This window comes from Loxodonta africana, chromosome 22 (genome assembly GCF_030014295.1).
Source record: "Loxodonta africana isolate mLoxAfr1 chromosome 22, mLoxAfr1.hap2, whole genome shotgun sequence".
Taxonomy (NCBI): domain Eukaryota; kingdom Metazoa; phylum Chordata; class Mammalia; order Proboscidea; family Elephantidae; genus Loxodonta; species Loxodonta africana.
In genome coordinates, this window is record NC_087363.1 from 7,183,826 (window position 1) to 7,199,575 (window position 15,750).

The following is a 15,750-nucleotide window of genomic DNA, read 5'->3' on the forward strand; positions in this document are numbered from 1 at the left end:
GTAGCACCTCAAACTCCCCAGAGAAACAGAGCAGCTGTCTGCTGTCACTTATGTAATCTCTTGAAGAATGGCCTCCCTCCACCCTGTCCAACCACAGCCACCCTAGAGCGCTAGCCAGTGTCTTCGTTTCCGAGTGTGCACGCAGTGAGTGAGAGCGGCTTTACTTCTGCACCGTCAGTCTGCACCGCTGATACTGACACTCTTCTGAATCCTCCCCACTAGGGTGGACAGCATCCCCGGTTGGCATGGCGGGTACTGTACTGTCACTGAGTACACACCTAGGTCCTGCCTCCTTTTCTCCCACACCTGCCTGGCTTTTAGGGGCTAATCAAAAGAAGAGAGCATAGCTCCGGGTCACTGACGAGATTTGGAATATAACATCTATTTGCACCGATAAGCCTCTTTTTATCCATGTCTGGTAGCATAGTGGTTAACCAAAAGGTCAGCGGTTCAAATCTACCAGGCGCTCCTTGGAAACCGTGTGGGGCAGTTCTACTCTGTCCTGTAGGGTTGCTATGAGTTGGAATCGACTCGATGACAACGGGTACCCTAGACCAGTTCTAGCTCCTCTTATGAACAAAGATTTCTTTTTCCTCTTATTAAACATGCCATTCAAAGAAGCAATTAAAAAAAATTTTTTTTAATTTTGGTAAAACTGTACATAACAAAACTTCTGCAGATTCAACAATTTTTACATGTACAATCCAGGTTACTAATGACATTCTTCATGGTATGCGACCATTGCCACTGTTTCACAAATGGTTTTTTTAAATATTATTTAAGGATAATGCATGTTTGTTAGAGAATTTTGGAAAATGTCATTTAGAAAACAAACAAACACATTCCCAACACCATGCTGTAGAGATTACTAGTGTTAGCGTGTTTATGTATTTTCCTTCAATATTTTTAAAACTAATATTGGGGCTGTGCTCTACCTATTTTTTTTTTTTTTTAATTCAGGTGAAATTCACATAACAGAAAATGCACCATTTTAAAGTGAAAACTTCAGGGTATTTAGTGCTTTCATTTTTTAATGCTGCGCACCCACCATTCCTAGTTCCAGACCATTTCATTGCCCTAAAGTAAAACCCCAGATCCATTAAGTGTTTGCTCCCATTCTTCCCTCCCCCAGCCCCTGGCAACCACCAATCTGCTTTCTGTCTCTATGGACTTACCTATTCTGGATATGTCATATGAGTGGAATTATACAATAGGTGGTCTTTTGTATTTAACTCTTTGACTTAGTGTAATGTTTTTGAAGTTGATCCATGTTGTCGCAGTACTTCTTCCCTTTTGATGGCCGAATAATATTGCATTGTGTGTATATACAACAATTTATTTATCCATTCACGTGTTGATAGACGTTTGGGTTGTACCTTCTGGCTGTCATGAATAACACTGCTGTGAATATTCCTCTGCAAGTACTTGTTTGAGTACCTGTTTTCAGATCTTTTGGGTATATACCTAGGAGCGGAATAGCTAGGTCGTATGGTAATTCTTTTTTTTTTAATATTTTATTGTGTTTTCAGTGAAAGTTTACACAGCAAATTAGGTTCCATTTAACAATTTCTGCACAGATTGCTCAGTGACATTGGTTACATTTTCCCAATGTGTCAACATTCTCATTATTTCCATTCTGGTCGTTCCATTTTTAGTAACCTGGTTTCTCTGCCCCCTTACATTCTCATCTTTAGAGTAATTGTTGACCATTTGGTCTCACATAGATGATTTTTTTAAAGGAGCTCAGTACTCATACATGATGTTCTTTATTTTATGAGCCAGTCTGTTATATAGCTAACGGGTGGTCTCAGGGGATAGTTTTAGTTCAAGGCTTAACGTGTATCTCCGGTCAGTAGACTCGGGGAGTCCTTTAGTTACAACTTGTCCAGTTAGTCTGGACTTTTTAAGAGTTTGAGTTCTGTTCCACATTTTTCTCCCATTCTATCAGGATCTATCTATTGTGGCCTTGATTAGCATGGTAGGTAGTGGTAGCTGGGCACCATCTAGCTCTTCTGGTCTCAGGGTAAATGAGGCTATGGTTCCTTAGACTAGTTTATTTTCTTAGTTTTCGGTTTTCTTTTTTCTCTTTTGTTCCACATGAGTAGAGACCAATCGTTGTATCTTAGATGGCTGCTCACACACTTTTAAGACCCCTGGCACTACTTGCCAAACTACAATGTAGAACATAAACTTTATGAACTATATTATGCCAGTTGATTGAAGTGTCCCATGAGACTGTGGTCCTAAGCCTTCACACTCAGAAAACCAATCCCATGAGGTACGTGGTTATATCTGAGAAGTGTCCGTAACTGTGCCCCCATGAGCTGAATATAAATGTGCACGCATACCTCCATACACATGTAACCACACACATGTTTTTTGGCTCTTGTTGCTGCTGTGGCAAAATTATGCATGTCATAAAGCATTTACCAAAAACACCTTTTTTTCTTGTGTACTTCTTAGTGACATCATTTACCTTGGTCAGGCTGTGCACCCTTTGCCCACATTCAGTGTTACCTTTTTCATCACCAAAAATAACAAGTGTCTACTATCTGGAGTGTCCTCTACCCCTACGCCCCATCCCTGGTAATCACCAATGAAAGTCAGTTTCTGTATGTATACCTACTCTTGTCTTTTTATAAAAGTAAGATCATGTAATATTTGTCTTTTTGTGATTGACTTATTTCACTCATCATGATGTCCTCCAGATTCACCTATTTATAAGATGTTTTGAACACTCACTGTTACTCTTTATGGCTGCATAGTATCCCACTGTATGTATACACCAGATTTTTCTTACCCATTCATCCATTCATGGCCACTGAGGTTGTTTTTCCATCTTTTTGCTGCTGTGAATAGTGAAGCAGAGAACGTAGGTGTGCATATGTCCGTTTGTGTCTCTTCTATTAGATTTCTAGGATATATACCTAGGAGTGGGATTGCTGGACCAGAAGGTAGTTCTATTTCTAGTTTTTTTCAGGAAGTGCCATACAGCTTTCCATACTGGTTATACCATTTTACAGTCTCACCAGCAGTGAATAATGATTCCAGTCTACCCACATCCTCTCCAGCATTTGTTGTTGTGATGGTTTAAGTTGTGTGTCAGCTTGGCTGGGCCGTGATTCTCAGTGGTTTGGCAGTTATGTAATGATGTAGTCATTATTCATGATGTGATCTGATGTGATCAACCAATCAGTTGTAAGGGGAGTTTCCCTCGGGAGTGTGGCTTGCATCATATATATATATATATGTATTTTATATATGTATTTTATATATGTATTTTATATATGTATTTTATATATGTATTTTATATATGTATTTTATATATATGTATATGCCTGACCCACAGACTTGGGACTTGCCAGCCTTTACAGCCACATAAGCCAATAAGCCACTTCCTTGAGATGATTCCCTCTCTATATATATGTATATACATACACATGCATGTTTTGGAGCCCAGGTGGCACAGTGGTTGAGAGTCATGGCTGCTAAACAGAAGGTCGGCAGTTCAAATCTACCACTTGCTCCTTGGAAACCATATGGGACAGTTCTACTCTGTCCTGTAAGGTTGCTATGAGTTGGAATTGACTTGATGGCAACAGGTTTGATTTTTTTTTTTTATGAATGCTTCACCGTTTTGCTTCTCTAGAGAACCCAGCATAAGACAGTTGTTTTCTGATTTTTGTTTTTTTATCAGTGCCATTTTAGCCAGGGTGAGATGGTATGTCATTGTAGTTTTGATTTGCATCTCGTTAATGGCTCGTGATTGAGAACGCCTTTTCATGTGTTTGTTGGCCACTTGAATGTCCTCTTTGGAGAAGTGTCTCTTAATGTCCTTTGCTCGTTTTTTAATTGGGTTGTTTGTCTTTTTACTTTTTTGAGCTTTTGAAGTTTTCTGTCTATTTTAGAGATTAAACTGTTATCACGTAGGTCATTCCCAAAGATTTTTTCCTGGTCTGTAGGTTGTCTTTTTACTCTTTTGATACAGTTGTTTGATGAGCATAAATGTTTAATTTTATGAGGTCCCAGTTTAATTTGTCTTCTGCTGTTCGTGCATTTATAGTTGTATTTGATAATCTTTTTTTTTTTTTTTTTAATTAGGTCTCATAGTTTTGTCCTTACGTTTTCTTCCAAGAACTTTAGTCTTTGATCCATTTTAAGTTAGTTCTTGTGTGTGGTGTAAGGGATGGGTCCTGTTTCATTTTTCTGCAAGTTGGATATCCCATTGTTCTAGCACCGCTTCTTAAAGAGACTATTTCTTCACCATTGAATAGACTTTAACTCCTTGTCAAAAACCCATTGCCCATATATGAGTGGATTTATTTCTTGGTTCTCAGCTGTATTCCACTGGTCTATGTGTCTGTCATTGAACCAGTTCCAGGCAGTTTTGGTTACTGTAGCTGTATAGTATGTTTTGAAATCAAGAGATGAAGACTTACTACGTAGTTCTTCCTCTTTGATATTGCTTTGGCTGTTTGGGGCCTCTTTCCTTTCCATGTAAAGTCATTGATTAGTTTTTCCATTTCAGTGAAATGTTGTTGGAATTTCAATTGAGATTGCTGGGTCATATTATAATTCTGAATTTTACTTTTTTTGAGAAACCACCAGACTTCTTTCCACAGCAGCTGCACTATTTACATTCCCCCCAGCCATTCACAAACATTCCAATTTTTCCACAGTCTCGTCAACACTTGTTTTTGTTTTCAATAATAGCCATCCTAGTGGGTGTGAAGTGGTATCTCATTGTAGTTTTTATTTGAATTTCCCTAATTCGACGGCACTGGGTACTGGGTAATGACTAAGGAGCCTTGGTGGCACTATGGTTAAATGCTGAGCTGCTAACTGAAAGATTGGTGGTTCCAACCCACCAGTCAGCTCCTCGGGAGAAAAGACCTGGCGATCTGCTCCTGTGAAGATTTACAGCTTAGGAAGCCCTATGGGGCAGTTCTACTTCATCTTGTAAAGTCTCTGTGAATCAGAACTGACTCGAAGGCACACAACAACAACAATGACTAATTAGGTTGAGTGTCTCTTCATATGCTTGTTGGCTATTTGTATATCTTCTTTGGAGAAATGTCTGTTCAAGTTCTTTGCCCGTTTTTAAATTGGGTTCTTTGCCTTTGTATTGTTGAATTGTAAGAGTTCTTTATATATTCTGGAGACTAGACCCTTATCAGATTTGTAATTTGCAAATATTTTCTCGCATTGTGTTAGTCATCTTTTCACTTTCTCGATAATGTCCTTTGTTGCACAAAAGTTTTTCATTTTAATGAAGCCCAACTTACCTGTTTTTTCTTTTGTTGCTCATGCTTTTGGTCTTATATCTAAAAATCCATTGCCGAATCCAAAGTCATGAAGATTTGCACTGTTTTCTTCTAAGAGTTTTAAAATTTTAGCCCTTTTGTTTAGGTTACTGATCAATTTTTAATGTAATTCTTATATAAGGCTTGAGGTAGGAGTTCAACTTCATTCTTTTGTATTGGAAATCCTGTTGTCCCAGTACCACTTGTTGACTCATTAAATGGCCTTGGCACCCTTGTCAAAATCAATTAGCTGTAGATGTGTGGGTTTATTCTGGACTCTCAATTCTGTAACATTGTTCTGTATGTCTATCCTTATGACAATATGGCACTGTTTTGATTACTGTAGGTTTATACTAAGTTTTTAAATTGGAAAGTATGAGTCCTCCAACTTTGTTCTTATTTTTCAAGATCGTTTTGGCTGTTTGGGGCCCCTTGCAGTTCCATATGACTATGAGGGTCAACCTTTCCATCTCTGCAAAAAAGATCTTTGGGATTTTAATAGGAATTATGTTGAACCTGTACTATACTTTGGGTAGTATTGCCATCTTAACAATAGTATGTCTTCCTATCCAAGAACAGGATTATAAGTGAATGCTATGAAGCAAAAACACAACATTTTCATACTGACGTTTACCAGCCTTTCTATTCACTAAGCATTCCTTTGATTGCTGTAAGTTTTTTTAATTAGATTTCAGAGCTATGAAAAAGTTGATTCTGTCCGTTTTTGCCAACTTAGTGGTTTCTTCAGTGGGGGCACTAATTCTTGGAACTCCCTACTCCACCATTTCTGTGACATCACTCCCTCTACCTATTGTTTTTAGCTGTTCTGTGTATCTAACAACATGCCTCTTAGTGGCTATGTTGCTTTCTCTACTGCCTGTACGTCAGATGTATTTAACTAACTCTGGGTTGTTGTGCACTTACGCAATTTCCAATATTTTATCCTTTTTAGTAATACTGCCAGGAGCGTCCTTGTACAAAATTATTGATGCAAAGTCTGATTATTCCCTCCAGATAATTTCCCAGAAGTCACATCAGGTCACAGACCTCTATTAAGCACCTATTTTAACCACGGCACTCTGCTAGGTATTATGCGAAAGTTGCAAAAATGAAGGAGATTACACTGCCATCCTCCCAGGGCTCCACAGTCATGCCGTTGAACCCTTACAAATATCATTCCAATGGGAGGCAGAAATCATTCCAGGTGTCTTCATGATCATTGATCCGTGTAATTTGTACAGAGCAGGATTGCCCGCTTCTACCTCATTTCTGGAGGCGCCAACCCTCTGGCCCACTTTGATGGAAATTATTTTCTGTTGCACAATGTTATAGGAAAAGTAAGGAGGAGAGAAGATTTGCTGAATTATGTCTACTTTTTGTTTTATTTCCTTCTCGCAGTGCAGTGTCACCTGTGGGCAGGGATACCAGCTAAGGGCAGTGAAATGTGTCATTGGCATTTACATGTCAGTGGTAGATGACAATGACTGCAATGCGGCAACTAGACCGACTGATAGCCAGGTGAGTACCTTACCCAGGGGTTGGGGTGGGCTGTACGAGGCCAAGAGTTGTTGGTGGTTCTGTCAGAAATGAAGTCCTGCCATTGGCAGATATGTAGGTGGAGCAACTAGTTGATTAGCTCAATTGTCCTGATTTACTTGTTTTATTTAGAATCTAATATTTTGATGTATCAGTTTTGTTCTGTCTGGTTATTTGAAGTATATGTAGGTTTGATTCTAACACTTACTGGATGGCAAATGTTGATTTTTTGGTTTTGTTTTCTCAAACTCAGGGTTTTTTTTTTAATGATTTCAACTTGGGGGTTTAGTAGAATGTCATATGTTTAAGCAGTGGTGTGTTAGAGCCGGCTTATACCAACTTGCAAGAGCCGATTGGTAAATTTTCAGGAATTATGAGAGCTGATTGTTAAACATAGCCATTATTAAAAATTAAGAATATAAAGCTTTAATTAAATAAAAAAAACCTTTTTTTTATATTTAATAAATTACGTTAAAAACAGAGATGATAAATACTCAAAATGCATTACTTTCTCACTATTTTACTACATCTTGCTGTTACTGTGCTCTCAGGGCTGCTAATGCCTATTGCGTCTATTTCGTGAAAATACTACATAATAAAATGTCACCGAATGTGTCTTCCCAAATCTGCATTCAGTGACGTCAAGTTTGTAGCTTGAAATTGACCAGGGTGGGAGCAAACAGCTGATGCTACAATTCAAGACCTAATTTATTGTTTTGTTGATTGTCTAGACCTAAGAACATAATGGAGAAAATGTTAATAATGCAGATTAAACTTAGAAGAATCTCATGTTTATAGCTGTTATATTGTGAATAGCACAAAAAACTCAAGGAAATATTCTTCTGGTATTCGAAACTATTATCTGCTTCAGCAAAGAAATTGTTCACATTATTGGTGAATGAGTGTTTTGACATGTCTTTATTGTTTCACTTTCATTTTACACTTAAATATAAACAAAAATACCAAATAGCATTTATGTCAGAACCACACTCATTCAGCAGTTACAACCATAGTTTAGACATGGATTCAAGAGTTCAGCAAAAATCAACCAGCGTATTTTGTGAGAATCAATTGGCTATATGGAATTTACAATAAAGAATTATATATTTTATTGTTATTTGTGGATTGCGTGTTATGCATTCTTTATATCAGTAAAATTTATAATAAACATATATAATATGTATGTATTTGTTTGTGTGTTTGGTGTGTGTGCGATTGTACACACACATCCACAAACACACACACACACTCCTTTTTTCTCAAGAGAGCCAGTTGATAATCATTTACCAGCGCAACACACTGTGTGAGCCTGCAAGTTTGGCATGGTACATGTAAAGTAAATGTCTAAAGAGAAGACCTGGGCTTGCCCTTCAGCTTTGCTAGTTGTTGAAGACAGGATTTTAACCCAGACTGTGCCCAGAACTCATGTTCTAAGGCCCCATGTGCCCAAAGTACTGCGTCCATTCTGAGCACTCCCAGTTTGTTGCATTTCAACATGTGTTGTTCATGGGTGAGGAGTGTCAAAAAAGTGAATGGATATGGTGGTAATGTCATGGGTTGCTGATCAGTTAACCATACAACGATTTTGACTTGTGTGATCTTTACTTTTATTGTTTTATCAAAATGTTCTAAGCCAGTTTGACAAATGCCTGAGAAATGTTAGCTAGTTTGTTTTTTTTTTATGTTCTGAACAGCCATAGAGCGAGGAGTTAGTTACTCCCTTAGAGATTCAAAACACATTTCTCTTTAAGTTATCCCACAATATCCATTTGACTATGGGGCAGTTCTCTTGGCTGCAGCATGGGGATAATTTCTTCAGTTTGTGAAAAGTTCCCTGTGGCTTTCTTTGGACCATGGGCAGAGGAATAGGCAAGGTCTGTAGCCACATAATCAAATTCCATGTTCAGTTTGTAAATTCCATAAGGTGAGGACCTGTCAGTCACATTCAGCTCTGAACCCTCAGCACTTCACTTTGTGCCTGGCACATCTTAGGCATTCAATGAGCATGTATTAAATCAAAGAATATTTGCCAACCACTGAGGCGGGGATGTTGGTGAGCAGGTTTGTACTTTCCTTTCCCATCTGTAAATACGGGAAGATTATGTACACACGAATGACCTCAATTCATTATGGGCATTTTTTTCTGGGAGATTCAAGGGTCTTACATAAATCCCAGACACTGACGTGTTGAGTACACCTCTTATATCTACACTGGACCTTCAGAGTCTCAGGAGTTAACTTTAGGTAAACATAGAAAGCAAATTCACGGTTAGCAAAATCTGACTAGAAAACTAATTGAAATGTGAAAATAAAATTTGGCCTTCAGGATTTAGAAAAAATTAACAGTTTTAAAATGATAGACTTCTTCTTACCGACTTACATGCCATTCTACGGTATTTTTTTCTCTTTCCACATGAACAAGTAGATAAAAATAGTTTCAAAATTCAGTAAATAGACACCTGCCCTGTATCAAGGCTCTCATAAAATATCTCACGTTATATCCAATTTTAAAGTTGAAGAAATTGAGGGTGAGAAAAGTCTTATGACTTGCCCAGAATCACACAGACATCTGAGGTCTTTCTTAGAATTCTTAGCCCTTCTAATTCCATGCACCATGACCACTGAAATGTGCATTGGCTTGAAGGTAACTTTGGCTTCTTTCTTTCCCTCACATCTAGGACTGTGAGTTACCATCTTGTCATCCTCCCCCAGCTGCCCCAGAAGCAAGGCGAAACATGCACAGTGTACCGAGAACCCAGTGGCGATTTGGGTCTTGGACTCCAGTAAGAACTAGAATGGAAGAAGTGAAGTTGGGAGGGAAGGGGAGGCAGATGGTCTCTGAGGTGACTATAGAAACTGGGTTGTTAGCCAGTATTTGACCATTTCACATAATCTATGTGCATTATTTTACTCCAATGCCCAGTGCTCAGCCACTTGTGGGAAAGGGACCCGGATGAGATACGTCAGCTGCCGGGATGAGGACGGCTCTGTGGCTGATGAGAGTGCCTGTGCAGCTCTCCCTAGACCTCTGGCAAAGGAGGAGTGCTCTGTGGCCCCCTGTGGGCAGTGGAAGGCCTTGGACTGGAGCTCTGTAAGCAAGCGTATTCTTTGGAATTGGGAGGGAATTTGGGAAAACCCTGAAGGGAATGAATAGTGAGGGTTCACAGATATCAGTGGGTAATTTTTAGAGTTGGGCTTAGACAGTAATTTAAATCATTCTGCTCCATATATGGGCAACTGGTATGAATCTTAGGTACGCAAGAAATGGCATATTGTTAAGAAAAGTGTAAATCAACTTACAAGCTACTGGAGCACACATCCTTTTGGGCTGTTTAGAAATCCCAGTCTTGTACCACATCAGAATATAGAAGGCTTTTTAGAGTACCAAAAGTGGAGGTATGGTGAGGGACAGGCCTCTTACCTTGAGTCTGGTGTCTCCTACATCCTTATTTTCCAAGCTCCTATGAACCCTTGAAGCTGTGTGGTTCTTGGCTTCCCTGAAGAGAGAATGAGAAGTAGGAATATTCTCCTAATGCTGTGGGTCCAGCTTCTGTCCACACCAAGCACCATCCATGAGGTCTCACTGTCCCCTCAGGCTCTGCTAGAGTTGATGCCTGGGTCTCCTCCTCTCTAGCACTCATCAGCTTTTGTCTCCTTCCCCCTCTAGCCAAATATCCCTTCTCTTATACACCATTCTCCCAGCCCCTCTGCCTTCTGAGATGGTCTTCATCACCTCTAAAATAACCTGGGCTTTGACCAAAGTAGAAGAACCTTTGTCTTCAGGCAGCTTCCTCTTTCTGCCTTGCAAAAATCCCAGAGTTCAGGAAATACAAAGCTTGGAATGGGTCAGTAGAGAGCATAAGGAAAATGGAGATTAATAGCTCAGTAAATATTATAGCAAATATATAAAATTTGAAAGGTGGAGTCAAACAGAAGTGTAAAAATCCAGACACTGACATTTTCTGGCTGCATGATCGACTCGACGGCAGTGGGTTTTTGGTTTTATGACCTTGAAACTCAATTTCCTCTGCTATTAAAAGAACACCAAAAAGAATTACCTACCTTATAAGGTTGTCTTGAGGTTTATTTGAGATTATATATGTTAAATGCCTAGTAAAAAAAATAAGTGCTCAATAAATGGTAGATAATCTTGTTCTCATGCCTTGAGCATTCAAACATCCATCCATCCATCCATCTGATTCTTGTCTAGTCACCAGATATTTGTGAAATCCTACCATAGAAAGAGCAGTGAACAATGAATAATAAATTCCCTGCCTTCTCAGAGATTATTCTAATAGAGGATCTATTCAATGAACAAATAACTAAATACATGTGTAGTATAGCAAAAGATACTGATAAGTACAAGAAAGAAATCATAGAAAAAGAAATAATGGCATACACAGAAAAAGATGGGATGCTCTTTTAAATTGGGTGGTCAGAAAAGGCCTGATATTGAGTCCGACCTGAATGAAGTGAAGGGGGGAGCTACGTGGATGTCTATGTGGTACAGCAGGTCAAAAACCCCCGAGGTGAGAGTGTTCCTGGCAGGCACAACAAATACCCAGAAGGCCGGTGTGACTGGAGCACAGTGAGTAGACAGTGATAGAACATAGCCAGTGGCCACATCATAAAAGGTCTAGTAGTTTGAGGTAAGGACCTTGGACATTATTCTTTGTGAGTTGAGAGTTCATTAGACGGAATGACATAATCTGATTTTTGTTTAAAAGGTGCCATGTTTCATGATACATAGACAACAGACCTGGCTAGGATGGCAAGATTGTAAGGAGGAGTCCTCCTGAAAGGCCATTGCAGTAGTGTAGACAAGAGAAGATGATGGCTCAGACTAGGTGGTGACAGTGGAGACTGAGAAGGGGCTGGATTTGGGATCTGTGTTGGATACTGAGCTGACAGGGCTCCTTAATGAATTGGATATGGGGTGAGAAGAAATGAGAGGGAACAGGGATGACTCCAAGGTTTTTGTGACCTGAGCATCTGGGTAAATGGTGGGCCAGTTGCTGAAAGTGCACATTCATGAATTTATGACCGCCAACCCTTTTTCTTTCTGCACATCCATTGTAGTGCTCCGTGACTTGTGGGCAAGGCAGGGTGACCCGGCAAGTGGTGTGTGTCAACTACAGTGACCACATGATCGATCAGAGTGAGTGTAACCTAGACTACATCCCAAAAACTGACCAGGATTGTTCCATGGCACCGTGCCCTCAGCGGACCCCAGACAGTGGCCTAGCTCAGCACCCTTTCCAAAATGAGGGCTTTCGCCCCAGGAGTGCCAGCCCTAGCCGCATCCATGTGCTCGGTGGGAACCAGTGGAGGACCGGTCCCTGGGGAGCAGTGAGTATTCACCGAAGTCTTTCCCTTCTGTCCTTTCTTCTCTTTCACTTGAGGTAGAGTTTGGGGGAAAACAGGCTGGAAATGCCTTCGGATCATTTCTTCTTTTGTCATACAAGGGATTGACTTTGTACCTTTTCGTTTGTTTTGGATGAATTATAATGGGTTAATTGCAGCCCCTGAAAAGATGCCACAGGATGCTGTAAGGATGCACCTGTAAATGGCCTTGACCTCGGGGTGTGGGGATGTCACTGCTGTTATGTATGATCAGGTAACTCAGAGTTATCACGAAAGTGACAGGTAGCCCATACCTACAGGGAAATGAAGAGGACGGGGAATGTTTTCTGAAAAAAGAGTGCTAAGGAAAGTTGTTTTCCTTCTTGCCACTTTCCAGCTGCCTGCAGGCTCAAGCAGCACGGCTGCCGTGTAGTTTGTATTAGTAGATCATTGACCTGGATTTGGGGGCATGCTAGTCTAGGTAAGATTGGTGCTTAGGTTATCAGCACAGGCTCAGAGGGAGGGTGCTTGGGTTTGATCCCAGTATTTATGCTTTGAATCTTTTGGGCCTTACCCAGGTCCTCTTACCGCTTTGAGCCTCAGTTTCCCCATCTGTAAAACAAGGATAACAGTAACTCCTACTTTCCTAGTGATTGTAAGAATTAAATGAGATGATGCAAGTCAAGGGCTTGCGCTCTGCCTGACAGAGTCAGAACTTAATCAGTGTCAGCAATTACCTTTATTATTATCATCACCACTACCTTCAAATTAATAAGGCCTTGAAAAATATTTACCATCAAAGACAATCAATATGCTTTTAATGTTTTAAATTTTTTACTAAAAATAATTACAATGTGCAACACTGGAAACTTTTAATGGAACTACAGGAGGGGTAAGGTAGTGAGGGACCAGGGTAGGCATGGAGTCAGCGGTTGTTTTCTCATTGCTCAGGTGTCTTCTGTTTAACCATGGACGATTTGCTTCCTTCTTGTACTGTGTTTAATTATTTCTGATCTAAAAAGCATTAGAAGGAAGCTGGCTGTTTCCCACCGTGTTTATGTTTTAGTAAATTAGACTAACTGCCCTGTGAATACTGGTAACCACTAAGCATTCTCGCCCACTGCAAGGGCTGGTCCCGTGCAGAACACCTGCCAGGGTTGTGAGGACCTTCATCGTCTCATCCCCCTCACGCACTTCTTCTGCTTGTGCAGTACACACACTGCATGTCTGTACATGTTCTTCCTGCCTCCGTGGCAGAAAAGGTAGCAAAGAATTACAGACACTAGAAAAGGGGGATCTAAAGTTAACTGTGGACTCTAGAGGAAGAAGGCCACTTTACAGTAGATTTCTGCATAAACTTAAACCCTGCATGAATTTTTCTGTGTGTACCAATTAAGGATCTCTGGTTATAAACAAAAGAAACTGACTTCAGATCAAACCAAAGCAAACAAACAAAACTTCTCATTTAGCTTTTAAGAAAACATTCTGCACCCCACTTTGCAGAGTGGCTTCTGAGGTCTTAAACATTAGCAAGGGGCCATCTAAGATACATCGATGGATCTCAACCCACCTGGAGCAAAGGAGAGTGAGGCACACCAAAGACACAAGGTAATTATGAGCCCAAGAGACAGAAAGGACCACATAAACCAGAGACTACATCAGCCTGAGACCAGAAGAACTAGATGGTGCCCAGCTACAACGGATGACTGCCCTGACAGGGAACACAACAGAGAATCCCTGAGGGAGCAGGAGAGCAGTGGGATGCAGACCTCAAATTCTCATAAAAAGACCAGACTTAATGGTCTGACTGAGACTAGAAGGACCCTGGAGGTCATGGTCCCCAGACCTTCTGTTAGCCCAAGACAGGAACCCTTCCCAAAGCCAAGTCTTCAAACAGGGATTGGACTGGACTATGGGACGGAAAATGATACTGGTGAAGAGTGAGCTTCTTGAATCAAGTGGACACATGAGACTATGTGGGCAGCTCCTGTCCGGAGGGGAGATGTGAGAGTGGAGGGGGTCAGAAGCTGGCCAAATGGACGTGAAAAGAGAGAGTGGAGGGAGGGAGTGTGCTGTCTCATTAGGGGGAGAGCAGTTGGGAGTGTATAGAGAGGTGTATATAAGTTTTTGTATGAGAGACTGACTTGATTTATGAACTTTCACTTAAAGCACAATAAAAACTGAAAGAAAAAAAAAAAACTGCTCATTTAGTCCTAGAAAGGACAGGGCCCAGAGCATCTTCAGGCATCTAGATCAAGAGTCAGCAATTTTTTTCCTGCAAAGGGCCAGATAGTGAGTGTTTTGGCTTTGTGGGCCGTAGTGTACCTGTCACAAAGACAGCTCTGCCGTGGTAGCAGGCCAGCAGCCATAGGGAGTACTGTACATGAACGACTGGGCACAACTGTGTTCCAATAAAACTTTTTTTTTTTTACAAAAACAGGCCGCAGGTTGGATTTGGCCCCTGGGCTGTGGTTTGCCAACCCCTGATCCAGATGGAGCAGTAGCTAAGGGATGATTTATTTAGAGAGTTTCTGTGTTAATGAATTCCTTCCAATTTTGTTCCACCTTTGAATTACTATGCTCAGGGCTCAAATTCCCAGAGAAGCCTGATTGGCCCAGCTTGGCCCCTTGTCTACCCCTTGACCAGAGTAGGAAAGAGTATCTTGACTGACCAGATGGCTTCCTTTGGTGAGGAATGGCTCCTTGAGGCTGATACTGGCAATTGAATGGGAAGGCCTATGGGGCAGGTAAGAAAAATGATTGTCCATTGCCCCTACTTATCTGAAGGCCATTTGCACTCCTGTTGTCCAGCATGGACAACAAATCACATTCACATTTTGCTAATAGGCGCAGAGTCTGTTCAGAGAAATATTTACCAAGGAAAATGTCACCTAAAGAGAATAGAAGAAATTCCTAACCAAAGAAGTCCAGAGTATAATTCTGCAACACGGGCATGGAACTAAGAATCCCTATTAATAAACAATGCCAGGAGCAGACCTGGAAAAAGATTATGTATACTATTTCACCTGTGTGTGGGGTACAAAGACCCAGGCAGGCCCTGGCTTTAGGCAGTTCAAGGCTGTGCAGCTCGCTGGCTTGACCCTAGCTGAGCACAATATCCATCTCTTGATTCCGAGTCTCAGTGGAGAGCATCTGATTGGTCACTGGGCAGCCAGTGGATTGGCTGGCCTTGGGTCAGGTGTTCACTCTTGTTCCAGTCAACCACAGTCCAGGGAAGGTAGCGTGTGGCCTATAGAGCCGTTCCTTCCAAAAACTGTGATTGGGCCGGACGGTAAGCCCTGTGACCACCATGCTGGGAGATACAGGGGAGAAGACATAAGACATTGAGCCCTCCCTCATAAAGCTTACTATTTTGTTTTTTAAATTGGGGCAACAAAACTCACAGGTGGAATAATAAAGGTATGATACAAGATTATATTCAGAGGGAAATTCAAGGACCAAAATATACATTATGAATCTTTTTACAACATTTGAGGCCCTTCCAACATTTTAAGTTCTGGTCCCCAAATAAAGCTAAGTAAAACAACACAGCTCTTTGTGTTTTTTA

The 15,750-nt window shown here is 40.7% G+C and overlaps 1 protein-coding gene across 2 annotated transcripts in view; it reads left to right on the forward strand.

The window, feature by feature from the left end:
- The window catches only part of ADAMTS9 (ADAM metallopeptidase with thrombospondin type 1 motif 9), a 196,417-nt gene that overhangs the window by 85,128 nt on the left and 95,539 nt on the right, over positions 1–15,750 (forward strand). For both annotated transcript variants that reach the window (XM_010589691.2, XM_003410031.3), the window contains exons 23-26: positions 6,702–6,821; positions 9,518–9,622; positions 9,763–9,930; positions 11,919–12,188. In XM_010589691.2, coding sequence (XP_010587993.2) covers positions 6,702–6,821; positions 9,518–9,622; positions 9,763–9,930; positions 11,919–12,188 — 663 coding nt within the window. The remainder of the gene's footprint in view (positions 1–6,701; positions 6,822–9,517; positions 9,623–9,762; positions 9,931–11,918; positions 12,189–15,750) is intronic.